The sequence below is a fragment of the Argentina silus genome, assembly GCF_951799395.1.
Source record: "Argentina silus genome assembly, chromosome: 4".
NCBI classification, from domain to species: domain Eukaryota; kingdom Metazoa; phylum Chordata; class Actinopteri; order Argentiniformes; family Argentinidae; genus Argentina; species Argentina silus.
The window spans coordinates 6,529,223-6,556,692 of NC_139658.1; the positions used below are offsets into that span (position 1 = coordinate 6,529,223).

General features: G+C 43.5%; 2 protein-coding genes across 5 annotated transcripts in view; one reads left to right on the plus strand and one right to left on the minus strand.

Moving 5' to 3' along the window:
* Positions 1-2,566: 2,566 nt before the first annotated feature.
* LOC310803271 (macrophage-stimulating protein receptor-like) lies at positions 2,567-15,295 on the minus strand. 4 transcript variants are annotated; one of them, XM_083667983.1, is made up of 21 exons: positions 15,124-15,295; positions 12,625-13,919; positions 10,823-10,999; positions 10,605-10,724; positions 10,247-10,417; positions 9,932-10,095; positions 9,629-9,764; positions 9,397-9,533; positions 9,037-9,216; positions 8,779-8,878; positions 8,424-8,642; positions 8,124-8,270; positions 7,738-7,894; positions 7,291-7,380; positions 6,973-7,170; positions 6,784-6,864; positions 6,409-6,590; positions 6,072-6,181; positions 5,827-5,992; positions 5,551-5,687; positions 2,567-5,340 (listed from the first exon to the last, which is right to left on the minus strand). In XM_083667983.1, exons 2-21 carry the CDS (start codon positions 13,861-13,863, stop codon positions 5,115-5,117), a joined length of 4,137 nt encoding a protein of 1,378 aa, XP_083524109.1. In that variant the 5' UTR covers positions 13,864-13,919; positions 15,124-15,295; the 3' UTR covers positions 2,567-5,114. The 4 variants fall into 4 exon arrangements, with proteins under 4 accessions (XP_083524109.1, XP_083524110.1, XP_083524111.1 ...); XM_083667984.1 differs by having other exon boundaries at positions 8,779-8,812; positions 10,823-11,002; XM_083667985.1 differs by having other exon boundaries at positions 8,124-8,195; positions 10,823-11,002.
* Positions 15,296-18,030: 2,735 nt separating this feature from the next.
* The window catches only part of uba7 (ubiquitin-like modifier activating enzyme 7), a 39,618-nt gene continuing 30,178 nt past the window's right edge, over positions 18,031-27,470 (plus strand). The window contains exons 1-16 of the mRNA XM_083669053.1: positions 18,031-18,158; positions 18,276-18,444; positions 18,576-18,710; positions 18,822-18,928; positions 19,066-19,156; positions 19,314-19,443; positions 19,543-19,640; positions 19,808-19,957; positions 20,202-20,366; positions 20,620-20,736; positions 20,903-20,983; positions 21,471-21,626; positions 22,934-23,099; positions 23,664-23,866; positions 24,433-24,497; positions 26,643-26,838. Coding sequence (XP_083525179.1) covers positions 18,112-18,158; positions 18,276-18,444; positions 18,576-18,710; positions 18,822-18,928; positions 19,066-19,156; positions 19,314-19,443; positions 19,543-19,640; positions 19,808-19,957; positions 20,202-20,366; positions 20,620-20,736; positions 20,903-20,983; positions 21,471-21,626; positions 22,934-23,099; positions 23,664-23,866; positions 24,433-24,497; positions 26,643-26,838 — 2,076 coding nt within the window. The 5' untranslated portion in view covers positions 18,031-18,111. The remainder of the gene's footprint in view (positions 18,159-18,275; positions 18,445-18,575; positions 18,711-18,821; positions 18,929-19,065; positions 19,157-19,313; positions 19,444-19,542; positions 19,641-19,807; positions 19,958-20,201; positions 20,367-20,619; positions 20,737-20,902; positions 20,984-21,470; positions 21,627-22,933; positions 23,100-23,663; positions 23,867-24,432; positions 24,498-26,642; positions 26,839-27,470) is intronic.

Consider the following 27,470-nt stretch of genomic DNA (forward strand, 5'->3'; position numbering starts at 1 on the left):
TCTGCTCTGGAGTGTGAGTCTCAACATTGTAATGAATCATATATCAGTAATATCTCATCCTCTCCCATGGTTTCTGTCTGTCTGTCTATCTGTCTGTCTGCCTGCTTCTCTGTTTGCCAAAGGCTTTGCCACTGCACTGCAAGGGCATTATGGAGTCTGTTCAAAGTAAGTTATTGCTTCTTCATTTGCATACAGATTTCCACATTGAAATGTACACACACATACATGTTTAACTTCTCAAATGCACACATGAACAAGGCATCCATCAACTCCTGTCCCCTTTTTTGGAAAGCTTAACACCTCTCGAGGGTGATACATACATTGTATCAGTCATTACTCATGACTGCAGGAATGAAACAAACTGGGAATTGTGTATATACAATTTGGAGCCATACTAGTAAAGCGATGACACACACACACCATGTAAACTCAACTCACATAATATTTATTCAGAACATGAACAATAGACATCTCTATCAGGGCATAAAGACTTTTGCACTAACAATCTGTGTCCTTGAAATGTATTTCCACAATACTCTCTTACCTCACATTCTGAACACAGGCAATTCCAAACTCACAAAGAGCGCTACCACCACAGAGTATCATTGTCAGTCTTTCTCTCTCTCAAATATACATATACACCCTAATCGTTTTCAGTCTCTCTCTCAATCAACAAACACTTGAAGATAAATACATACTCTCCTCTAAAAATAGGTGTATCACTGGTTGAGGCTAACCTGACCTGGAAGGTATACCTGGAAGGTATACCCAGGCCCGGCTTACCTTTTGATTAATCTCCTACCTCCTCTTTAAATATGCCATTAAATGGTGCTGAAAGAGGGGGACTCAGTAGAAGTGTCTGGGGAACTGAATTTCATTACAGGGGATCATGGTGTAGACTCCTGAGGCACTCAGTGGCTCTAGACTGAGAGAGCCATTGATCATTACAGTAGGGAGGCCTTTTGGGTCATTTATCATTAGAGAGCTTTCCATTCCAAATTGCCCTTTCCCTGGCAGCTCTTTGCTTCTTTAAACTCTATTTTATATGGCCCCTAAAATGTAAACAACCTTCTCCTGACCCCTTCATAGCGAAAATCAAATTCATGTAACAAAGAGCTAAATCAATTTCGCTTTAAGAATTACAACATTTTCTACCTCACCCCTACCAGATCACGTCCGATCTTGGCTTGTCATTATAAATCACCACCCCTTTGCCAATATCTGGAGGGAGGGAATAATAAAGAAGATATTTTTTTACCACTGTAAATTATTTATACTGAGTATATTAAAGATGCAGTATACACAGATCCAGCAGGAGACTGGAGTCTTCATCCTGGTGGAGCCCTGACAGAACGCAGGCCCCTGACAGTGTGCCTTTCCTCTTATCCACCTGGAGCTGCAGTCAGTGGACCTTGGGAGACTCTGCGCTCCAGCTTCAAGCCCAACTCAATCCACCCCCAGTTTCCCTACCCTGCCTTCCCTCCCTTTGAAGATGCTCTCACCTGCAGACTTACCTTCTTGTGCTGCAATAATCTACCATACTCACAAGAAAGAATAACAGTGAAGAAAAAGTCAAAAAAGTATTGAAATAGGATGAAAAGTGTTTTTTTTTCTCTGCAGCACCATTAGGTGGATTGCAAATGCTATTCCATTGCAACTTGGAAAGACAGTCAGCAGATCTGACATTAGCCCAGCCATGTTCTCTGGCTGCAGTACCAGATTGAATTGCACAACATGTTCCCACAATTTGATTCAAAGCTGAAACCCAGGACTCTGAGAAATGCAGTATTCTCCTGGGTAAGAGATTCATAAAAGCATCTTTATAGCTATGCCATATTGGTCTTCCTATAGCAGAATACTGTTACAATAAGACATTGTAGTCATTGTAATAAACGATCTACCCCATCTGCTAAACAAACAAACGTACATGCGCACACACACACACACACGCACACACACGCACACACACGCACGCACACACACACACACACACACACACACACACACACACACACACACACACACACACACACACACACACACACACACACACACAGTAGCATACACTGGGAGAAGTTACTCCCCATAGTACCTCCATAGTTTGATTGTGTTTATGACAGATACACTTATCATCATATCTCTGCAGTCAGCATCAACAGCTCTGCTCTGCTTAGTTCAGCTCAGTGGGAGGCTCAGGGGAGAGGGATCCATAAAACACTAAAATGCTTCTGTGTAACTAATAACCATCTCTCCCTTATGGACATCTCTATTCAATGACTGCTCTGATAGAGAAGAAATCACTTGTGTACAACTTGCTGTGTTTTTAAAACTAACATTCTACTTTCCTCATGTTGTCTTTAGATGGCATGGGGCTTCGCTCTTATTTCTCATTGTCTCTTCCTGGTGCTTCCTAGGGAGTCAGTATAAAAGTTGTACAGAAGTAGTCCAATTTCCAAAACAAGGTAGTTTTTTTGCCTTCCCACTTCCATGTGAAAATCAGATTGACAGATTTGCATTGCTAAAGCAATGTTGTTGAAGTCACAAACACAATGTCAAAATACATTCATGAGTCATAAGTATAAAGGTATTTAATTGTTATGAATTGATTGTTTTTGATTGTTTTTGCAGAACTAGACAGCTTCCATTTATTGGTGGAGGTGATTACCTTTAAGTACACCTACTGCCTCAAATGAACAAGTTTCAAAAGTTCAAAAACATTGGGGGAGTCATAAACTAGATTTGTTGTGCCATTTTAGAGACAGTCAATAGTCATCCACCAATCATATCCATCGTAATACGAAAAAAAGACATGCACCCTTATCATCTGCTTGTAGCACATTATACTGGTTGGCCAGACATTATACCAGTTGATTATGACTTTCAGTGATAGATTTTCTTGGTATCACATTTTAAAGGGACAATCTGGGATTGGTACATCAAGGTTTTGACTTTTAAATTAATGATACATAGTGATTGAGTCTTGAATAACTTCCCCATGCTAACCCCATTAGAATCCAGCATATAAACTTTACTCCATTATTTGTAAACAACGTCATTGTAAACAAACACTGTATAGCTTCAAAACATGGTTAAAACGATAATTTTAATCTCTTGGATGGTCAGTCCTTACATCCATAGCTCCATCTATGAATCTGAGAGTGCATGGTTACATTCCTCCAGCTCTACCCCTCAGCTGTTTATTTGTTATGTTTGAATCCCAGATTGCCTCTTTAAAGGAACATGGCGTAAGTCTGTTGGAAATCTGCTTGAGCGAAATATTCAGTTTGAAGTTCAAAATAACATTATCCTTCCTAATAATAATATAACCCCTGAAATGGACTTGCAGTGTCTACATTAGCTGTTGTGTGTATACACTGCAAGTCCATGTGTGCATGCGCACACAATTTCGAAGAGGCAGCGATCAGAGACAGAAAGGCGAGCATTGGTGAGTCCACTCCCCTAGAACACCCCTGGCCAGTGACAACATGTTTACATACAAATATAGAGTGTCAGGTAGGACACTCCATTTTAGAAAGTGCTTTTCGGGATCAAAAGTGTCGTAATGAAATATTTCTTTCAAGGGATATCATTCCCTGAACGCTACCGATTAAACATAGTCATTACAACCATTAGGAAGCTTTTAGAAGGCTGGATTGTTACATATTGCACCTTTAAGTATTCCATGTTCTGATTTGGTGCAGAACACTGCAGAAGTGATTTGTGAATGATAAAGGTTTTTACTGTCCTCTAGTGGTGGATTCAGTTTAAAATAACAGTTGGGTATATAGTATGTACATAGGTTGCAAACTACAACAATACAATCAAACAACAGTGTGTAAACATCAGTAAATATCATGGTACACCGAACACTTTATTAGGAACACTATACTAATACAATTCCTGCAGATTTTTCAGGTGCACTTTCAAGCTATGAACCTCCCATTCTACCACATCCCAAAGGTGTACTATTGGATTCAGATCCGGTGACTGGGAAGGCCACTGAAGAACACTGAACTCATTGTCATGTTCATGAAACCAGTTTGAGATGACTTTTGCTTTGTGACATGGTGCATTATCATGCTGGAAGTAGCCATTAGAAGATGGGTAAATTGTGGCCATGAAGGGATGCATATGGCCAGCAACAATACTCAAATAGGCTGTGGCATTCAAGTGATAATTGATTGGTATTAACAAGCCCAAAGTGTTCCAAGAAAACATTCCCCACACCATTACACCACCTCCACCATGAGAAGGTGTACAGGTGTTCCTAATAAAGTGTTCAGTAAGTGTATGTTACTTTCATGACACCATATGACACAAATACAATGAAGTAAACTCCTCTCTATGATCACAAATCAGGTCAGTGCTTAAGGGTAGGGGGAACAATTTTTGCCTCTCTAAGAAAATACATGTTGACTCCCTGAGTATCAGTCAGTATTCATATTATTGTCGAAGGCACTGAATCTTCCTCTGAGGGGATTGGACATTGATTAGACACCTTGACAAGGACGACTGAACTATCCTTTCAGAAGCATTACGTCCTGGTAAATCTTTAGCTGACCACCTCAGTCTATGACCACATTTTATACCATATAACTAGTGACAGATATTTATTTCGATACGGACAAAAAGGAAGTGCACTACAGTAAATCTGATAATTGAAAAATTCCATCAAACAATATCAAAGCATAGTCCTTGATCAGTGTAAAGTACAAACGTCAGAAATATACATTCATTGGTTCTTATTTACAGCTGTGCTTCAGACATGGAGAGAAAAAACGTGGTTATTCATAAAAAACTCTTCTTTCCATGTGATAATCTACCTTACACACACAAACAGTAATGTATAGGGCGTGGTAAGTCCATTTTCAGTCTAAACTCTAAAGTGGACAATGTCCACAATGTCTCCTTAATCAACAGTTTATCCATTTCCAATCCACAGTCTCAGGTACCAGAGGCAAGAGCTGCCATCTGTCTACAGCATGGATGAGGGAACGGGAGCCATCCTTTTAGGGCAAACGACCCTCACATCGCTGTGCTCTGACCTCTCCCTCCTGTCTCTACTGACCTGGCCTGGTCAGTTCGGTGGACCACTTCCAGAGGCTCTGTGACCATCAGCTGGACACAAAGCTGTCTGAGTCAGAGGCCTCGGCCTCGTCAGCAGAGGCAGACAGGGCAGGGTAGGGCTGCGGTTGGTCCAGGTTAACATAAGTCACATTCAGGTTGATGTAGTGCTCTCCCTCCAGGCAGAACAGGATCTCCTGCACCTCCAGGACCAATGTGTGGAAGTCAGGCCTGAGCTCAGGTTCCGGAGCCCAACACTCAAGCATAATGGCATACCTTTGGACAGTACAACAATAACCATTAACAACCAGGCTTATCTGTGGAAACACCTCATAGTCACAGAGGGAAAATAACTGACAGATTGGTATTTCACAATGAAACTGTACATTTACAGGAAATCCAAATTGAATCAAGCTAAATTCTCTTTGCTCTCATGATCTCTACAAAAGGATATAGTGGGGTGAAAATTATCTCATTCTCACTTACAGCGCATCTGGACAGAACTGTGGCTGGAGCAGCCTGCGCCCTTTCAACAGGAAGTGTGTGATGTCATACGGATCCACATCAGGATAGGGACTTGCTCCTCTGGTCAACAGCTCCCACAACAGCACTCCAAATGACCACTGAGGGAGGACAACAAGTATGGTGAGCCACATATACTGTGGGTATGATTACTTTCTTTAACCTTTATTTTACCAGGAAGTCCCATTGAGGCCCATGGACCTCTTTTACAATGGCATTTACTGGAATATGTCTGCTTACCACATCAGATTTAGTGGTGAACTTCTGCGTTTGCAAGCTCTCTATGGCCATCCACTTCACTGGCAACTTGGCCTTCTTGTGGTCCTGGATGCTGTAGTACTCCTTGTCAAAAACATCCCTTGCCATGCCAAAATCTGCCACCTTCACAGTGAAGGTTTCATCCAGCCTGCACAGACAATACATGTTACAGAAGGTACTGTAGATACACCAACCAGGTCCCAAGGGAATAGTCTTCATAGACTTACATGCAGTTACGTGCTGCCAGATCTCTGTGTACAAACTTCTTCTGGGCCAAGTATTCCATTCCCTTGGCAACCTGCAGCCCGAAGCCTATCAGGTCTTTCACTGTTGGGTTCTATAGGAAGAGAGCCATTCATGAAATAAGATTAATTTAAGATAAGGAAATGCTCTTACATAAATCCTTCTAAGATTGTCTACATATAGGTTTTTCAACACACAGTTGACACATGGAACGGAGGTTAAGTACCAGGCCAAATCTAAATATGTTTAATTAGATAACTACACTTGGTTCAAATGCATTGTACTGAAAAGAGTACTGAAATGTTCTTCTGGCTGACTCACTCTCCTATCACTGCGGATGAAATGGCGCAGGTCTCCGTGCTTCATGTAGGGCAGCACAACCAGGGGGAGCCCTTCCTGAGGCAGCATGATGCCCAGCAGAGACAGCACATTGGTGTGATGGAAACCCTTCATCAGGATGCCCTCTCTCAAAAACTGCTCCACCTCATCCAGGTCTGTGATCCCTGACAACACACACACACACACACACACACACACACACACACACACACACACACACACACACACACACACACAATGTTCACACTCATCATCCTACTATTATACAGTATGTCATCAACTGGATGATAAGCAGAACTGAGCATCATTATTTGAGGTATGAGGGGTCAACCCTAAAAATTAGAAGAGTTCACTCACTGTTCAATGATTTAACAGCACAGTGGATTTCCTGGTTGTTGTGGTCTGTCAGGTGGCCATGGTATACTGTCCCAAAATGACCTTTAAAAAAAAAAAAAAGCGGAAAAATAAACAGATGAATTTTAATGTATTGAAGATGACTGGACATATCACTCTTCTCTGAGTAGCTGTGAGGACCCAAAACCGTACCCTTGCCAATGATTTCCTTTAGCTGAAAGTTGAGTCTCTCTACTGGGATGAGCACATCTTTGACCTCCTCCAGGAGCTCAGGGCGCATGGTGATCTTGTCCTGGGGCATCAGAGGAATGGCCATAGGGTCGGAGCAGGCAGCATAGACCAGGCTATGGAAGGTCAGGACCCCTGAACCCGACGTCTGGCTGGATAGGTCTGAAGTACCGTGAGAAGGAGAGAGAGAGCAGAGAGAGATATAATGACTGTGGTAGGGTAGGATGGATGCATATATTGAATTTTGACAAGATGGATAGATGTTGAAGTGGGTTGTCTTACCTCGTCTGTAGTCACCCGTGGGGGACAAGTCAGGGTAGCTGCCTTCCCGGTTGTGAAGGGACATCCTCGCTAAACGATTCTCTACTTTGGCTGAAAGTTTCACAATGTCATACGCTTAATTTCATACAGATGCTGTGGCATAGCAAACATCTTGAAATGAATATACTTGAGAATTCCAATTTAATATCAACTTTACAAATGGACAGTAAATGATCAAGTCTTGATTACATACTGTAAATTAACCTAAATTGCTGCTTCATGTGTAAATATGCCCATCCAGGGCCTGTGATGATGCAACACTTGATTGAATCGAGTGACATACAGGTGAGGCTGGTAGAGGCAGACATCGATAGACGGGCTCATTGTAATGCATGGAATGCATTACAATGAGCCTGTCCTCCGATTTCTACCTCAACCAGCCTCCCCTGAGTGACAACCACATCTTACCTTTCTTCTTCCTCCTCCTATGTTTCATGATGATGAACGCCAGCGCAGCACCCAGCAATAACGAAGCAAAGATGCCCAGAACGATGCCCACTGTGATGATGGTGTTGTTGACAAAGACCACGGTACCAATTTCATAGACATCTCCGTTCACAGAGACCTGGGACAGGGGGAGAGGATCTCACTCATAACCATGCATCCTCAGACCTTACTCCAGGATCAGTTTCATAACAGTTTACTTTAGAACCAATTCAGTAATGGTTTGTTCCTGGACAACTTTTGTAGCTAATGATTTTCTGAAGGTCCAGTTTGTTTTACAATAGGACAAGCATGATAATGGTTTACTTTGGAACATTTTAAATTCTAAACTATAAAGTATAGTTCCTTACCATCACAGGCAAGCCCTCGCTGGGGATGATCAAGTCTTTTGGGATCCTGCAGGTCAATTCATTTTCCAGAACCTGGACATTACAGGCCACACCCCCGATGGTCATACGGATGTCCATACAGGAGTTCACTAGACTCAGTTTTTTTTGCTGTAGAACATGTACAAAATTGTTTTCTAATTTTAGCACTATATGAAACCTTCATATCACAATTTATCATCATGTTGATTGATAGGGCTGGCTACATAATGTAACCATCTCTTGGTTGTATCCTCTACAGGGCTGACAGTGTGAACCACCTACATGCAGTGAGACCTCAGTCTGGCCTTGTCTCAGGCTGAGTATTTTGCCATCGGACTCAAAGGGGATGGGGTTGCCATCTGGGTGGTATTCGAATGGCCTTCTCAGGAGACCATGGGCCCCGTCCATGTCGAAGGAGATCTCCCCCTTCTCAGTCTCATCTCCGGGGAAGACAGGGGCCAAGCACTCCATATCTGTAGCATTCATTAGACGAATGCAGACCTGGATAACATTCAAGACAGAGAATGGTTTTGACAACATAGCTCAGTGACTTGAATGTCTGTTTGTCTTGTTCATTACCAACATGGAGAACAGAATATTCATCTCAGTGTATGATGAAACCTAGCCGTTAACTTACACGTTGAAGAGGCTCCTGGGCGAGGTTCTTCGATCTAAAGTGGATCACAGTTTTGTACACAGAGTTCAGATTCTTGCCCTTGATGGTGATTTTGGATCCCCTAAATAAACACAATTTATTAAATAAACACAGATACATACAGATTAAGCATTAAGGCTCTGTTTCAGTTTTGAAACAGTTTCTTATTACTGAGAAGAAATCACTGTCTCAGCATGTTAAGTGATTACTTGAAAAGTAAGTGTTAAGTTAATGGCCTACCTTCTGAAACTGCAGGTAGGACTTATCTCAGTAATCACAGGGTTGTGCTTGTAGTGGAACATCTTTGCAGTGGACACCTTGGAGTTATCAATGAAGACCTTCACATGAACCTTCTTCACCATGTCTATGCCTTTAGAGAGGCAGACTATGGAGAACATGGTCCCACTGCCCTCGGAGACACTGAGAGCGAGATTGTTATGACAGAGAGACAAGACAGTAATGACCATATTAATACTGGCATAGACATAGACACAGTCAAATAGATAGACAGGCACACACACACACAGTCTGACAGATATACTGAGATACCTTGAGAGAACAAAACATACAATCAAAATATAGATAGCTTCTCATAATTACCTTTTGATGGGGCAGTCTTGGTCACCTATAGTGACATTCCTTGTCATTCCAGCATTCAGGTGGGTCCCTGTCACTGTGACCAATGTCCCCCCTACTTGAGGCCCGTAGTCAGGTGTAAATTTGGTTATGCTTGGCTCCTGGATTGAGTATAGGACAACATTGTATCTAAGCATTTGCTGCAATGTCATTATACAGCAGTGTCAATAATAGAAAAATATTTAATCCTCCTCACCACAAAGGAGAACCCCTGCTTGTGGGCCTCCCCCTCAATTGAGTAGCGTCCCTCCACCTTCCCCTCATGCACCTTCACAGTGATGGTGAGAGTCTGGGTCGGCACTATGTTCTGACGCTGAATGCTACACACCAGCCTAAGAGAGGTGACAGGAATGATTTTTTGACAGGAATGAGGTTTTTGACTTCAGCCTCTAAATAGCATGGTTGTGTGTCTGTGTGTGTGTGTGTGTGTGTGTGTGTGTGTGTGTGTGTGTGTGTGTGTGTGTGTGTGTGTGTGTGTGTGTGTGTGTACATGACTTACTGCATACTGTTGCTCTTCTCTGGCAGCACAGTGCAGGGTGTCTCTCCTACTGTCACCCTGTGGGTCTGCTCATTGATGATGGCGGGCCGTAGAGGAGACTGAAACTCCCAGCCACATAGCCTCAACTCGGTCTCACCATCAGGGGGTGCTGTCTTTGGGAAAAACTGCAAAAAAATACAATACCCAGTCAGAATGACAGAATATCATAAAATAGAATAGAATCAAGTGTAGAAAAAACCCGAATAATCCACGCAATGTGGAAATTTGGCAGTCATCTTAAATGTTAAACAAATACTAGCAGCTAGTCTAGTATACCTCCGTGATGACAGGAGGACAGGACTGATTGTTCCACTGAGTGGTGCACTCCTCCTGTCGGGAGCAGGTCCCTGAGCACCAGCCACACCCTATGAACCGAGGAGCCATCAAACACATGCCGCAGGTGAGGAAGTGAGCACATCCTGGACCTCTAGGAGATACACTGATCATCTGTCAGAGAGAGGGGGGGAGAGAGGGGGGGAAGAGAAAGAGAGAGAGAGAGAGAGAGAGAGAGAGAGAGAAGGAGCAAAAAAATGAGAGAAATAATAGAACAAAGGGAGTGGGAGAGAAATTGTCATTTTCTGCCAAGATAAATCAAATGTCTAAAACCATAAACATTACTGAAAATATACAGTACCTTGTTTCCGACCACAAACAGCAAGGAGTCCTGAGAGTGCACTGCAGCTACCCTGGACACCTTGGTCTCTCCCAGAGAATAATTGGCAAAGACGATGGGGCTTGACCTTCTCAGGATGACCTAAAACATAAATTGATTGCAAAACATCAGTTTAAACCATGCCTCCGGCGGGAGTTGATACCCTTATTGCCTTATCTTCAAGTAGATGTCTCTGTTACCTGCAGCATCCTGCCACCCTCTGTGCCGATGTGTGCCACAGTGCTGTTCCCTATGGTGGTGACCAGTACAGAGGTGAGCAGGACGTCCCTCATCTGCCTGTTGAAGAGGTCCAACCTGTAGTAGGGCTTAGACACCAAGGTGGGCTTGGCACTACAAGTGGCGTTGATCTCTGAGCTCTGCTGAGGTTAAGGAAACAGACATGATTTGTTTGACAGACAGTCACACACCTCACATTAAGTTGCTTTTACACAGTTCCTGTGTTCTAACAATGTTATTACTCTAGCAACATGATGTTGCAAAGTCATTTGGCTTAGCAGTTTTGTTTTTTCATAAAGAATGCACACACACATGCACGCATGCACACACGCACAGGCACAGGCACAGGCACACACACACACACACACACACACACACACACACACACACACACACACACACACACACACATACACACACACTCAAAGAGGAAGCAGCAGGGGGTATCTTCCATTATTGGGGGGGATGTGCCCCAGCCCTGGAGCCTCCAGCCATCACCCCTATGCAGAGCTGAGCTCTGAGAGGAACAGGGCCATAAAACAGTGGTGAACTCTAGCTTCAGGACGTCATTGGGACTGCTGCTTTTCAACTCACTGTCAGCAACCCCCGAAACTCAAAGCAGATGTTCTGGGCTGAGCCCTATTTTCATAATGACTTTGCACACCTAAAACTAACAGCGTTTTCAAGTATGGAGTGATTTTTTAGCAGCAGGCCACATGAAAAAGGCTACTATAGCAAAACAGGCTTCTCTAGATATGACAGATGTCCTGACATGCCTCTTGAATCCCTCCAATTCTCATTCCCATGATCTCATCTGTCTCTGTACCTACAACTCTACTACACAATTACAACATAATTACAAGGTAGATATGGCTCCATTCAGTTAAAGTGACTTATTTCAAAGCCTAAACCTTCAGTAGACAACACATTGGATCATCCACTTAAAGCTGTCAGGAATGGTGAATTGCTTCTCTTCATAAATAGCAACCACACTGCCTTCTCCTCATTGGTTGAGATACAGAGTAAAATACTAATGTCACCGCTACCTAAACGAAAGCAATTCCAAGCTCCCTGACCTGTGCTTGGCTGTTTGCTCTCTGTTGTGTCTGTTTCCATGCACTCATATAAAACATGTAAGAGCCAGACACAGGCGCACACTCAGTCCCTCCCCCTTGCATTCCACCTCTTTATCAGCATGATTTATAGCCTCTGAGTTGGCACACCGTCTCTGCAGGTGTACATAGGCTACGCATGATTATGTGAGCTTATAAGAGGTGGAACGATTGAAACCGACAGCGATAAGGCCACACCTTGCTTCATAGTGATTATAAATCACAGCCAGTTTTTGTAGGCTACCATTCACATACCCATGACACCTATAGACTAAGCTATAAAATGTCAGTAAGGAAGAGAGTTTGGCTCTCAGTGTAAACAGCTCCCACCCGTTCTGTTTGGATGCCTTATTATGCCTCTAACTCAACGGTGCAGAACAACTACAGTGTGTCAATGTGCAGGTAATATCTGACTCATCAACCACTCCCTTCCTCCCGCAGTCCCTGTTCTCACACACCTGACTTCCTCCTCACACACCACTGAGACTTCCAATAGGTACTACAATGTAAACGCATTCCACATTTATTCATTCACACATCTACCATAGAGAGATTATCTTCTTGTCTCCCTTCAGACTAGACTGACATTCACTTCATGCTAACTAACTAACCTATAGTGAGGCTCTGTTAGAGAGGAGTGGGTCTCATCTCACCTCGTGAGGGCAGCTTTCACAGGGTTGGAAGTGGCAGACTCCTCTGGAGAGCTGCTCTGTGCTATGCTTGCAGCAGGCCTCCACCCCGTTGTCGATGGCCTTGTTCACGTTGGCCATGGGGAAGGCACACAGGGCTGAGTCTCTGTAGGGTTGTCCAGATTCATCCGTCTTTGCAAACACCCCATACAGGATGTCATCCTTCTCATCCACCCCGAGCTCGTCCGCCAGCTCCTTCCCCGCCCGGCCAAAGTGGGCCGCCTGCAGCCTGTTATACACCACGTCCTGGAAGTCCTCCCTCCGCCTCCTCCTCCTGCGTTTGGGTTCATAGCGGCACTCCAGTACTACCTCCCGGTACATCCACGCCTCTGTGTCCTTGACCGGCAGTCGGCCCAGTCGCGTCTGAAATGGTGATGAGGGGCTGAGGAGAACATTCTCCCTCTGCACAGACAGGAAGTAGACATACTCCAGTGTGGAAAAGCTGTAGATGTAATCAATCTTATACGAGTTCTGCAGGTTGGGGAGCACGGTCAGACCCTGCATGACCATGTCAAAGCCATCCTCTGTACTCAGCGGCCTGCGCACGGATATGGACGACCTGCCATACCTTTGTGCCACACGATCATTGACAGTAGCCGCTACAAAGAAGAGGGCTGTGAAGCCCTGTTCCACAATACTAACCGTGGTGCCCAGGGGGCTGGCCAGGCAGTCAGGACAGTTTGATGGAGAGTTGGCCTCCTTTCTGAAGAGACAGTGAGAAATAGGTGGTGTTGTGCCATCATATTGAAGTTCGTGGAAGTAACAGACGCCATGCTGAGAGCTCCCACAGGAGTAAAGATACGAAAGATATTCCGATGGGTCCAAGAGCAGAACCTCATTGTCTGTGTCCACTGAGTCCTCAGGATCGTTCTCGATGTCACACAGGTGACAAGTCTGACATTCTGGGCTCCCCACAGGACCTGTCCGTAGCTCCCATAACTTAGTCAAGCCTCTGTCTACAGCCTCAATCACATTCTGGGATGCCACATAAACCTCAGGGTTGAATGTGTTGACCACAATGTTCTGTATGGGTTTTGTAGTCTCAAAGTGGGGTAAAGAGTAGCTAACAGTGAAATCCACCAGCCTGCGAGGAGCTGAGTGACAGGGGTTCAGTCCTGAGGCAGTGTGAGTCTGTATCCATATGCATGTCACCAGTACGGTGGCCCAGGGGACCATCTCCACTCCACACTCCACCGCTGGCATCTGTTACCTACAGGAGACGTCTCTCCTCCAGAACATTCTGGAGATCAGCAAGAGCTCTATGTAGAGAAAAACAGAAGAGGAGTGTGGGTTGACAGAGCAGACTAGAGTATCTCTATCTCGCTAACCAATTTTCAACAGACAGACTGCTTTTGACTGTTACGTGAACCATTCAAATGTAAACTGTTTAGCTTGTTAAGTATAGGGGGACGAGAAAGACTCTTTTTAAAGTTCAATGGGCTCTTTTAAGACCATATGACTCAGGGTTGTGTTTACTTTCGTCTCTCTATGCTCTTAGAGGGCTCCATGATAGCATGGATACTATTGAGGGATGGGAGGGTTTAAAATTGTTTAGGAGTTTTTTTTTTTTTTACCACAAATAATCCACATTATTTCAAATTAAAACACATTCAGTGCCTATTGAGACACTCCCACCCTGTGGGAAACGTAGTTGGGTCAAGAATTTACATTGGACAAGACATAACATGCGTTATGTCTGTGTTGACGTAACTGTGGAAATGTACTGTAAGAATTCCAGAGCTTTATCAAAACAAGTGGTAACTTTCGCATAAAGTAAACAAAAGAAAAAAATGTAATCTAGAAATGCTTTTATTTTTTTTATTTTATTTAAAAAGTCTAGTAAGGTTATCAATATAAACAAGTTTAGCATTCTATTCACACGCCTAGATGTCAGAATGACAACTTCCTGTGGTGTCACTCCCTCTCAATATCACAGCAAAATGCATACACATACACATACACATTTTGTGCAGAACCTTTGATTATTTAATTTATAATAATACATGGATAATATGCAAATCATGTCATAATAGTTATTGTTCCATAAATTCTTAAAGCAATATAGAAATGTGAGAATGTACGCATTTGAATCAGTGAAGTATGTTAGTTGGTTAGTTTGTTTAGATTTAGATTTGAACATCTTACAGTATAATTGTGTGTTAGACAGCCCAGTTTACAACTGTATACAACTAATAGTGGATGTTATGTGTGAATTATGGTTTATTCATAATGGGCTTGTTTGCATTCCTTTATTTTCTCTGAAAACAATATACGGTATGACATCCTATACGGAGAGAGATGAGACTCTAGGCTAGGCCATTTAAATTATTTTTCTACTTAAAAACAACGTTCTGATTTGGTTGAGAGTAGCCTCCGTCATTGCCGCAATGCCGTCCCCATTCACCAGAATACTATTATAGTCAGGTAAATAATTCCTTATTTTACTATAGGTAAACTCCATACCTGAGGTTAGGCCGAAAGTCTTGAATTCAACTCCGATTGTTGTAGTTTTCTGTGCCAGTAGGCTGTTAGAAATATACGCTGTAAATCCCTGCGCGTCAGAATGAATCAATTTCAGGGATTCCGTGTTTCATTTCCTTATGGTCCTCGCCTGGCACAAGCGCATACCTGAGGACACGGACTAGGAGACGCACTGGGCACGGTTTCTCCCTCGGTTCACTCCCCTCATGCCCCGCCTACGGTAGGGAAGTATGACATGGTTGGAATTGCACAATCTCGGCAGTGACTTGTACCTTTTTTTTTTTTTTTATCTCCCAGAATTGTGGACTCTCTCTTAAGAACTTTAGTGTTTTGAAGTATACCCATTTTCACACGTACTAGGTCATATAGCAGCCAATGAGACCCACCCAACATTAGATATTTTTAGGATCTGGAATGCTGCTGTGAGAAACTTGCAGTTTGCTTGCCAGATATACATAGCTTTATAACATGAAGCTCTTCAAATAGGCTATGTTCCAGACAGAAAAAGCATGGAAAGAATGCAGTCACTTCCAAGGATAGTATTACATTCATTATTGCACAAAGGAATCCCAAATTTCTCCAGGGAAACTATGGACACTCTGAGTGGAGAAAAGTTAAATTCCTTGAAATTATTGTTACAAAAGGTATCAGACTCTGAATAAAGTATACACTAAACATAGTGCATAAAGTTAAACATTTACCTGTGAGTCCAAAGTACAGGTGGCAGGGGCTATTTGAAAAGTGGTGTTGTTTTGTCCTCAATATTCTGGTTATTTTCTTATCAAGTAAATAAAGATTCCCATCAGAAGCCAACTCAACACCATGCCTGCTCTCACTTAGTCCAGGTCTGTTTGACTAGGACTGACTCAGAAGTCTAGAATAGATTTTAGGAAAACAAAATTCCTCTGTAGAGTTAGCAAGGACATCCTCCCACCTTGATACATTGGTCCTCTGTACAGTAATAGTAACAGTTCTGTTTCAGGTATTATATTATTATATTCAGGTATTTTCAAAGAAATTGAGTGGCAAAAATAGCTTCTTTCTGGCGCTTACCTCAAAGATGTCAAAACAATAAGGTAACTTATGTAAGCTGGAAATGATGGTGTTTATTTCAATGAATAATTATGATGTAATTAACATTATTATTAAGCTATTATCATTACCTTTTATTACCAAGTAAAAAGTGGACTGTAAAATAGAAATAACTTTGAAATACTCTATGTTATATGTAGAGCTGATAAAGGGCTGCCAATAAGCTAAGATAAACCAGACATATTTATTCATATTTCTTACAGAGGAACAATACATCATACTTGATGACCACTGACCAGGAGACTGATAAAACCAATTTCCACTCTGTCTGTCTGTCTGTCACCCCTGTCTGTCTGTCTTTCTGTCTGTCACCCCTGTCTGTCAATCTGCCTGCCTGTCTGTCTGTCTGTCTGTCTGTCTGTCTGTCACCCCTGTCTGTCAATCTGCCTGTCTGCCTGTCTGTCTGTTTGTCACCCCTGTCTGTCAATCTGCCTGTCTGCCTGCCTGCCTGCCTGTCTGTCTGTCTGTCTGTCACCCCTGTCTGTCAATCTGCCTGTCTGCCTGCCTGCCTGTCTGTCTGTCTGTCTGTCTGTCACCCCTGTCTGTCACTCTGCCTGTCTGTCTGTCTGTCACCCCTGTCTGTCACTCTGCCTGTCTGCCTGTCTGTCACCCCTGTCTGTCAGTCTGTCTGTCAATCTGTCTGTCTGTCTGTCTGCCTGCCTGCCTGCCTGTCTGTCTGCCTGCCTGCCTGCCTGCCTGCCTGCCTGTCTGTCTGTCTGTCTGTCTGTCTGTCTGTCTGTCTGTCTGTCTGTCTGTCTGTCTGTCTGTCTGTCTGTCTGGATCCAGGACTGCTGCCATGGTCTGCTAGGCTGTGACATAGTGACTCACCAGGGGAACTGATATTCAAACACATCATGACCCCAGTGTGCTGATGACCCACATCATGACTTCCACTACAAGTGACCAGTGCACCACACTGATGCAATAAAGGGTTATGGATTTCAACTCACCAAGTTAATTTATGGGACTTTTCTCATGAATAATACAGAAACCATTGGTAAATAGCCTACTGTAAACAGTGTGCTACCATCTTTTCACCAATTGCTATATCAAGGCTCCTGTAATTCAACTGGATGTAGGTCTAAGATATCCTCATCTTATCTGAGGATAGGACAGACTGAATCCGTCTTCCAGTCCAGATTGCATAGTCTATTTACAGATGACGTCAACAATTATTTCTGTTTATAAAGCACACTACTGTTCCTCAATCACAGATGCCAATCTAAATATTGTGGTTTGTCACCATAAGACTGCTTCCACTCAGAGCAGGATGTGAAGGGTCTTATCAAGCACTCTGCAGCAGACTACAAACCAAGCAGCATTCTGCATGACATGGTTGTGGTGTAGGTTTTCTGCTTTTAGCAAAGGCATAGTCATGGCCAGAGCTGCATGATTTTATTTCATCCTAGCAGAGAGCATATTCTAAACATGGGGATGTGGTGGGTAGTGTGTTAGTAGTATATTAGTGTGCTCTAACTCAAGAGATCTCAACTTTATTTTAAAGTTGCTGTTCAACAGATTCTGTAAAATGTACCTATCCCATATATATTTAAAATAATGTATTGATACTCAGTGGAGTCTCCCAAGGAATACATAATTGCATAACAAACAACGATGCAAAATAACTTTTTTTCTCAAAATATCATGAATTGATCATTTGCGTCAGTGCCCATAATATATAGTCCTAAAGCGCCCTCCAGTGGCCATGATGAGTTGTGCGTTTCATTTGAAAAGAAATGAATCATTTTAAAAGAAATGAAAGTGAAACATAATCTCTGACACAGTGTAGCTATAGGTTCCCAATCCAAGAGAGCAACGTCAGCAGTTATATACCATTATTATTATTATTATTGAAACAACATAACTGATCTTCGAAACATGTCTGAGAGCAATGATATCGACGAGGGTTTTTACTCTCGACAGCTGTAAGTATTTTCAACTCTATAATTTGACATCCATATTGGAATAACTATAATTTGACATCCTTGTTGTAATAACTGAAAGAACCTGAAGAACTCATCCCACATTTTTGCCTGTGTCAGATACGTGTTGGGGCATGATGCGATGCGTCGTATGGGGACAGTTGATGTCCTAATAGCTGGCATGCGTGGCCTTGGGGTGGAGATCGCCAAGAATGTCATCCTGTCTGGGGTGAAGTCTGTCACTGTTCAGGATGAGGCTGTGGCTGAGTGGATGGATCTCTCCTCTCAGGTACTCTAGAAAACAGAATATACCTTTTAAAATGATCTTCCCCATTGTCATATCTGAGCTGAACACCTGGTATAAGAGGCAATAGGCTTACTGGAAATCTCAGTTCCAGAAACCTAATGTTTCTCCCACAGTTTTTCCTGCTTGAGTCTCACCTTGGCCAGAATCGTGCCATGAGTTCCCTCCCCCAGTTGTCTGCCCTGAACCACCACGTACAGGTGTCAGCCCACGAGGGCCCACTGGATGAGGACTTGCTGCACCGGTTCCAGGTAGGCCCTGGCCTAGCTGCCTTGTGATTGTCCTAAACACTCTCATTCTCACAGGCACAACAAAGTGTCAGACTTTGAGAGGCTGACAGGATGTTTGATGTGTTTTATCAGGTGGTGGTGCTCACTAACTCCTCATTGGATGACCAGCGGCGTTTCGGGGCATTCTGCCATTCAAATGGAATCAAGTTCATTGTGGCTGACACCAAAGGGCTTTGCGGGTGAGGAGGAGGGTACTGGCATGCCAAACAATGATAGTGATATGTATGTTATAGTCATATGTATCTAGGTTAATATAGGTTATATTAACGTATAGTGGTTTCAACTGCAAAATAATGCCTATACCTTTGGTTTGCAGGCAGTTGTTCTGTGACTTTGGAGAGGAGTTTGAGGTTTTGGACAGAGATGGGGAGACACCTACATCAGCCATGATAGAAAACATCACTAAGGTAATTCATATCTTTTCTGAACATTGCATAACCTCTGGACTACCTTTGGACATATGGCTCCTGAAATAAGTATGCCAGTGCAGGTAGACAGGATCCCTGAGATACAGAAGATAATTACGGCAGAATTAATAATTAATATTGCTTCTCTCTCATTTAGGCGAATCCTGGAATAGTCACTTGTAGCAATGAACAGTATGACCTTACAGATGAAAACAGTGTGTCTCTCTCTGAAGTGTTTGGTATGACTGAGCTCAACAGCTATGGACCAGTGGAGATCAAAGTCCTGAGTGAGTCCTTAAATGTCAGATGAATATCATGATTATCATGATGATAATTCTTTCTATTGTGACTTGTGTGTAAATGATGACATCCCCTCTCATCGCCAGGCCCCTACTCCTTCAGCATTTGTGACACCTCAGGCTTTTCTGAATATGAAAAGGGTGGGGTCGCAACTGAGGTCAAAAAGTCTCAGATACTTAGATTTGTAAGTACTATTCTTTCATTTATAAGTATTATTGCCTCATGTGTTCATATTGATGTAGGGGTAGAGTTAAATCCATGGTTATAATCATATTCACATGGATCCAATGTTGACCGATACTGCATTCACTAACATTGCTACATCAGCTCACCATGCTCTACATGTTATAGAAACCCCTGGATAAGGCCTTAGTTGACCCTGAATTACTGGTGATGACTGACTATGGGAAGATGAACAGGCACCAGACCCTGCACTTGGCCTTCCAAGGCCTGCATGACTTTGTGAAGAGAGAGGGACGACTCCCTAAGGCCAGGTCCCAGGTCAGTGTAAAAGCATACATACCATATATCAAATATATATTTTTCTTGCTAGAAGAAAGACACACATGCCTTTAATCTTGTCAGGACCATTTCTGTGTTTCACCATTATTTATGTTGTAAGCAAGCAACTTTAGAAGCAGTTTCAGGACGTTGAATTAGGGATAATGAGTCCCTAAAGACACGACTCATGTTCTGCCTTACTTTGGAGTCACTCCGGCAATCCTCCCTTTGCCATCCTCTATAGTCAGATGCTGAGCTGCTGCTGGCCTTGGTGGTGGAGCTGAATAAGGTCAGACAGCTGGAGCAGCTGGACAATGCTGTGGTACGGAATCTGGCCTTCATAGCCCGTGGTGACCTGGCACCTGTCAACGCTTTCATTGGAGGACTGGCTGCCCAGGAAGTCATGAAGGTGAAGTGGGAACATGGATAGGAACATGGTCTTCTACTGTAACACATGTAGGTGTAACAGCAATCTAAAGACCTTGTGGTCCAAACAATTCAGTGAGATCTCATGATGTCCTCATCATGAAGCTGTAATACATATAGTGTACTGAAAACGTTTAGGTTTTATGTGAGCTGAGAGTGCAGTTCCTGGGAGGTCTGTTTATTTTCTGTTGCTGAGGTATGCATATGTGGCTGGGGTTTTTATTTGGTCTCTTCAGGCATGTAGTGGGAAGTTCACCCCTCTGCAGCAGTGGCTATACTTCGATGCACTGGAGAGCCTTCCCGAGGACATTGATAAGGAGGAAGAGCAACTGACAGAGAGTACATGTTCACCAGTAAGGTTTTGCTATAACAGCTATGATTCTGGTTCAGCATACTCAAAACTCTGCATTGAGAAAGCCATGCTTTACCCATGAGTTGCATTTTGATTCATTGTAATCTGTTGTGGATACTTGTTCACTGTGTGTGTGTCTAACTCTTTGTCCTCTGGCTCTATTATAGAGAGACTGTCGATATGATGGACAGATTGCTGTGTTTGGAGCAGCCTTCCAGGAGAGGCTTGGTGAACAGAGGTATTTCCTGGTGAGTGCATGTCTCATCATTCTCCAGCAGTGGGTGCCACCCGCATAGTGAAATATAAGCAGCATCTGGGTTTTCCTTTGGTCACTCACTGCGAGTGTTGGTAATGACACATGCAGGAAACGGTTGTGATTCAGGTGGCATTTCCTGTTAGCATTTGGTCCTGGGCGTGCAGTAACCAGTCAGCACTGCCAAACCCTCACCCTGTTTCCTTTGCATGTGTTATTGCTTGCTGCTGTTTGTTTTGTTTTGGTGTGTGTGTGTGTGTGTGTGTGTGTGTGTGTGTGTGTGTGTGTGTGTGTGTGTGTGTGTGTGTGTGTGTGTGTGTGCGCGTGTGTGTGTGTGCGTGCGTGTGCGTGTGTGTTTGTTTGTTGTTTCTTCATGTTTACCTGATTGAATATCTATGTATATCCATATTGAATATTATCTATAATTATACATAACGCAATTTGATTTGACAGATGCATTCTAACATCTAATTTCTCATCAGGTTGGGGCTGGTGCTATTGGTTGCGAGCTTCTCAAAAACTTTGCTCTGATTGGGCTTGGTGCTGGAGAGGGTGGGCACATCACTGTGACAGACATGGACTCCATAGAAAGGTCCAACTTGAACCGCCAGTTCCTCTTTAGGTCTCAAGACATTGGGGTAAGAGAAGCTCTGTCTATCCTATGTCCACTAGCGTATGTGGACATAGGATAGCTCAGACATTTACATTCCATCGCCAAGGCCTAATCAAATGTGTTCCACTTCACTGATTCCTGCTTGACCTGGTTAAGTGGAGTAGTTTAAGGGCACTGTTAATGGACAGGTTAGAGGTCAGAGTGTTATATTCTGTCCATATTACATTACATGGGTCTAGTTCCAGCTGTGTGAGATCAGGACCAGCACATATTCACATGTCCATCTGCAGTTCTAGCTTGCCCTCAGAATGGCATGTTGACAAAAAAGCCCTCAACTTACTTATATTGTACATTGGAAATAGTGTGCCCACTATACTGTTATACACTCACGTAACACTTTATTAGGAACACCTTCTCATGGTAGAGGTGGTGTAATAGTGTGGGGAATGTTTTTTTGGCACACTTTGGGCCCGTTAATACCAATCAATCATCGCTTGAATGCCACAGCCTATTTGAATTTTGTTGCTAACCATGTGCATGCCTTCATGGCCACAATTTACCCATCTTCTAATGGCTACTTCCAGCATGATAATGCACCATGTCACAAACATGACAATGAGTTCAGTGTTCTTCAGTGGCCTTCCCAGTCACTGGATCTGAATTCAATAGAACACTTTTGGGATGTGGTAGAATGGGAGATTCACAGCTTGAAAGTGCACCTGAAAAATCTGCAGGAATTGCGTGATGCAATCATGTCATCATGGACCAGAATCTCAAAGGAATGTTTCCAACATCTTGTGGAATCAATGGCATAGTGTTCCTAATAAAGTGTTCTGTGAATGTATAACTAAACAGCAGTGAGCCAAGCAAAATGTGTATAGCTAGCTGACTGGTTGGTACTTTAAGGTTGATTTAGATTGGTTTCCACTGAATTTCAATTTTGCTTAGTGCTTGGCATTGGCTTTATTATGAATTTACAGATGTCCCTCAGAAGGAAAACAAATACCCAATACCGCTGTATCAAGTCAACATTTGATGAATGGATGTATACACAGATATACTTTACTGCTGTGTAAATATTTGGGTTTTGCCTTTCACTTTTTTTCTCCAGTTTTCTCGTCTTTAATTTCCTCCTCTTTCTCTCTATCCCTTACTCCCTCTATTGCCACTCTGTTTCCCTGCCTTCTGTGTTTCTCTATATTTTCTGGTATTCCCTATTTTCCACCCTGTCATCATACTGTATGTACAGTATCTTGCAGGAGGCAAAATGTAGTGAATCATGGGGACACATTTGTCATTAGCTCACCTCTGACCCTCCCTTTCCTTCCACAGAGACAGAAATCTGAGGTTGCTGCCCAGGCGGTCAAGGAAATGAACCCTAATATGAACATCACTGCTCACCAGAACCGCCTGGACCCAGACAGTGAACAGGTCTACGGACACCACTTCTTCATGGGGCTGGATGGAGTGGCTGCTGCTCTGGATAATGTGGAAGCTAGTCAGTACCAATACCAATGGCACTCTTTCAGAACCATACTAGTGACAGTTACAGCAGCCATACCATTGCCTGTAGTTACTGTATATCCCTGGCCACACCTTTGGTAGCCTACTGTCGACATCAGCTTCAATAACATTACTACCAAAGTGCCTGCATTGTGCTATACAATACTCCCATCAGCACCAGTAACAATGCAGTAATTAGTGCCAATGCTACCAATAGAGGTGTTTTCCCCTGGTTTGTGACAGTAATGGCAGTGGTAGTCACATGTGCCACCATCAGTATTAGCACTAATAATCAGCAGCAGTCTATTACCAGCTGTCTGATAGAGTTAGCTGGACCCATCCTGTAGTGGGACTCTCAAATGTCATTATGTGACTGATAGTGTAGATGGTTGCTGGCTCAGAGGGACTGTGGAATGCACAGGGTTCATGCAATGGCACATACCAGACAACACAAGTCTTCTATATGTGGGGTAGAAGTCACTAAGAAATTCACCCCAAGTTCAGAGTAAGTGATGGAGGGAGCTTGGTGTACTAATACTACTGTGTCCTTGCTCTATAGGAGTGTACTTGGATGGCCGCTGCGTTCAGCACCAGAGGCCCATGTTAGAGGGGGGCACCTTGGGTAGTAAGGGTCACACCCTAGTGGTGGTGCCCCGCCTGACAGACTCCTATGGACCAGGTCAGATCAAGTCAGGGACTGAGAACGCCATTCCTCTGTGCACCCTGAAGAACTTCCCACATCGCATAGAGCACACCCTACAGGTGAGGCATAGAAACACACTCTGGTACAAAATAGATTTTGAGTTGAATCTTTGTACCTTACCCTTGCGTCAACTTCTCCTCTCCCCATGTGATGTCAACAATCAAGGCTTAAGTCAGAGCTCCATGTTTATGTAAAATTCAATGAAATAGCAGAATAAACTATGTGTGTTTGGGCTGAATCTCTACATCCCAGCCAAGTTCTGTTCCATGGCATCACTCGACCTCATGTGCTGCCACCGTGCCATGTTTTGTTTTTACCACTGCTGCTCTCTGACTGACTGGCACAGTGTTGGCAAGCTATCCAGAGGGATTACAATGCTGATCTTCTGTCACCATATCCCAACGTTGACTAAACTACATCCATATAGACTCAATTTATCTCTTAATCCCCCACAATACACACACGACTGATTAAATATGGAAAGGGTTTCACACTCTTAACTCAACTCACTCCAGAGTGAATAAGCTTTTGTGGGTGATTCAGCCAAAAAAGAGGGTGTATCTGAGTGAGCTGTAAAATGAAAACCACAGTAAACCAGACCAACTTTATGTCTCTATCATTCTAGTGGGCCAGAGACCATTTTGAGGGACTCTTTAAGCAAGCAGCTGAAAATGTGAATCAGTACTTGAGGTAAGTCAATCCGTCTCTCATAACACACCTCTCTCAGTTGCAATCTTGCAAACATGATCAGCAGAAATAGTCTTTAAACAACACTTTAACCACAAAGACTGCTCATGTTTCATTGAAACTCATGCTCATGCTAAATTGTATACCACTGTGCCCACACTAGCCAAATCAGCTCTTTCACCCTGCTAGATCTACAACCAGCTGTAGACCAACCATCGAGCATTACACCATTCCCTCCATCCTTTCAAACACTGTTTTACACAGACAGGCTTGCTCCTTGTGATGTTCCGTGCCCTGCATGTGAGGGTGTGTGGTGTAGGACCCAGGCGCAGAAAGGAGACCAGACGAGGGAATGCCGTCGAAAGGCAAAGCCACTTTACTTTGAGTGATCCACAGAGTAGACAGGAACACACTTTAGAAAATAATAACTTAACTTAAACAACTAGGATGCTAGATAATCTTTTACCAAGACCGTAACACAGTCATCTAATTAGAGAGGTCCATAATGCTTAGTGTGTACCAAAAGGTCCACAGGCTAGTTTATTGAAATAAGTTAAGATTGAATTAAGTTAAGATTGAATTAAGTACAGTACCAGCTGCCCTAGACTAGTGGTTTGATGTGGCTAGTTTTGAATATGATTGAATGTTTCAGCCCTTGTCTGTGGGATTTGAGTGTGACAGTGCGTCTGAGCTCTGTTGCTCCGGAGCCCTCTTAATCCGTCCCAGTAAGGGTGTAGTTAAGAGTCATGGTCTGTGTGTCCCTTAGGGGCTCAATGTATTTTAGAGAGATTTATTGTAAGTCCCCTAAATGGTAGAGAAGCCCACTTGCCCTGGAGTAGGGAAAGACCTCACCCAGCCCCACAGACACAGACTCAGCCCTGAACCACTCAGGCTAGGAGAGGATCATATGAACAATCAAGAGATCCACTCACCGTCTCTCCTTCCCAACCCCTGTGCTGGAACCATATGGGAAACCCTCCAGGAAATATGCTTCTTATAAGGACTTCAGAGAGAGTTCTGTCATTTAGTAAAAAGAGTGGATACATGTAATGTCATCAGGCCTTCCATAGATTGCTATTACTGGTGCTATATCTAGCATTCCAACTCTCCATCACAAAATTACTTCCCACAACCCATCATGGTCCAGGCTTACAATGATTATAGGGAGTCACAGTCTGTGAGGTGAATATGAGGAAGAATGAAGCTTCCTTTAACAAGCCCCTCTTACCCAACCATATGTATGTTGTGAAACTGACAACCTCAAACTGCTCCCATACTTCCTGTTTAGGTCCACTTAAGTGTAACCGTCTGTAAGGGAGTCTGCTTCGTCTTCATCTGCCTTTCCTGTGTGCTGCTGTTTAAAGTAAGCTAGCAGTGTTTATACAGGAACCTGGGCCATGGTACAGGAACCAGCCAGGCATTCGGAGACTGCCTATGGAACCCTGCATAGTGCACACAACACCACCCCTGCCCAACTCTGACCACTTCCTTCCCCTCAGATGCAAGCTGACCCCTTACCCAGTTTCAAAGAAGGCCCGCTAACCTCCTCTCACCTACCCACCAACAGTGCTAGCGCTGACTGACATTGTGCAGTTTTACCCATTTTCCTCCTCGCCAGACAGACGTCAGAGCGGGAGAGAGTGAATTAGAATCTCTTGAGCTGTCTATGCACCAACCCAGCCCCTAGAATAACCTCAATGTAATTGAGTGTGTAACTTTATTGACATTCAGGTCGAGCGTACAAGAGGACACAGTTAGATGTCAGTGTTTGTCCGGAGCAGGATACTGGAACCTGTATTAGTGGACAGGGCTTTGCGGCTCCTATCTCTACTCAGTTGTTGCACAGTTATTGTAAACACGCTCTGTCAGAACAATGGGAGTCAATCCGTCTGTTTTAGAGGATGAACCCTGGGAGGGGGAGAGAGAGGAGTATGTTGTGTATTGTTATGAGACCTTGAGATGGTTTAAATTAGCTTTCAATCCAAACTCATCCTGCCCACCCACCTTACATCATCCTATTTTGTTTTCCTTTTTTATTTGCCTTTTTTTCTCCAGTCTTTCTCAGGAATATCATCCCCTTGAAAGGGATAACATAGAGGTCCATTAGCTCCTGCTTATTTAATGCAGTTGTTCTGCTGTTCCCTGCAGTGACACTGGCTTTGTGGAACGTATGCTGGACCGTGGGGAGGCCGAGGCCCTGGAGGTCCTGGAGGGGGTGTGGGGAGCCGTAGGGGGGCAGGGTCCGGCAGGCTGGGAGGACTGTGTTGGATGGGCCTGTCGTCAGTGGGAGACCCTCTACAACAACAACATCAGACAACTGCTGCACTGCTTCCCTCCTGAACAGGTAACACAACACACACTGAAAAACCATTAGAACCCTAAAAGCCCTGCCTGGCCCCAGATCCTGGCCCCAGATCCTGGGTAATGGACTTTTCTCTCAGTAATGTTGTGGTGTTGTTTATGAACACGTGGTGGCACTGTTGTTTATACACCTTGCCTGTCACAGCATTGTGTTCCTCAACAAGAAATCAGACTTGTGATCTCTGGTACGTGATATATAGAGTATTCACATTATCATGTGATCAGATATGCAGTGTTAGTGTAACCGAGTTGAGATCCTCACTCCTAAAGTTCAAATACCTCCACCCGCGCTGTCGAATTGCTAGCTTTTTGATAGCGTAGCTGGTGTTGGGTATTTGAAATGGTCATGTGTGTTGGCAAGCCAGAGGTCACAAGTTCAAGACTCAGTTGGAGCAACTTGAATTGTGGGGCTACTGATTGTGGGGCTACTTGATGTTTGTTTCATTAGATTTTTCATATCTTTACAAATATCCAATGATTAAGTATGTTTCTTCAATAACTGCATCAGTGCCTATTTAGTTCACAGCTACATTGCTTCAGTCCTGCAACACAGTATTGCTGGATAGTGAACTGGGTGTCCACAGTGATCAGTATGAAAAAACCTTGGATATTTGT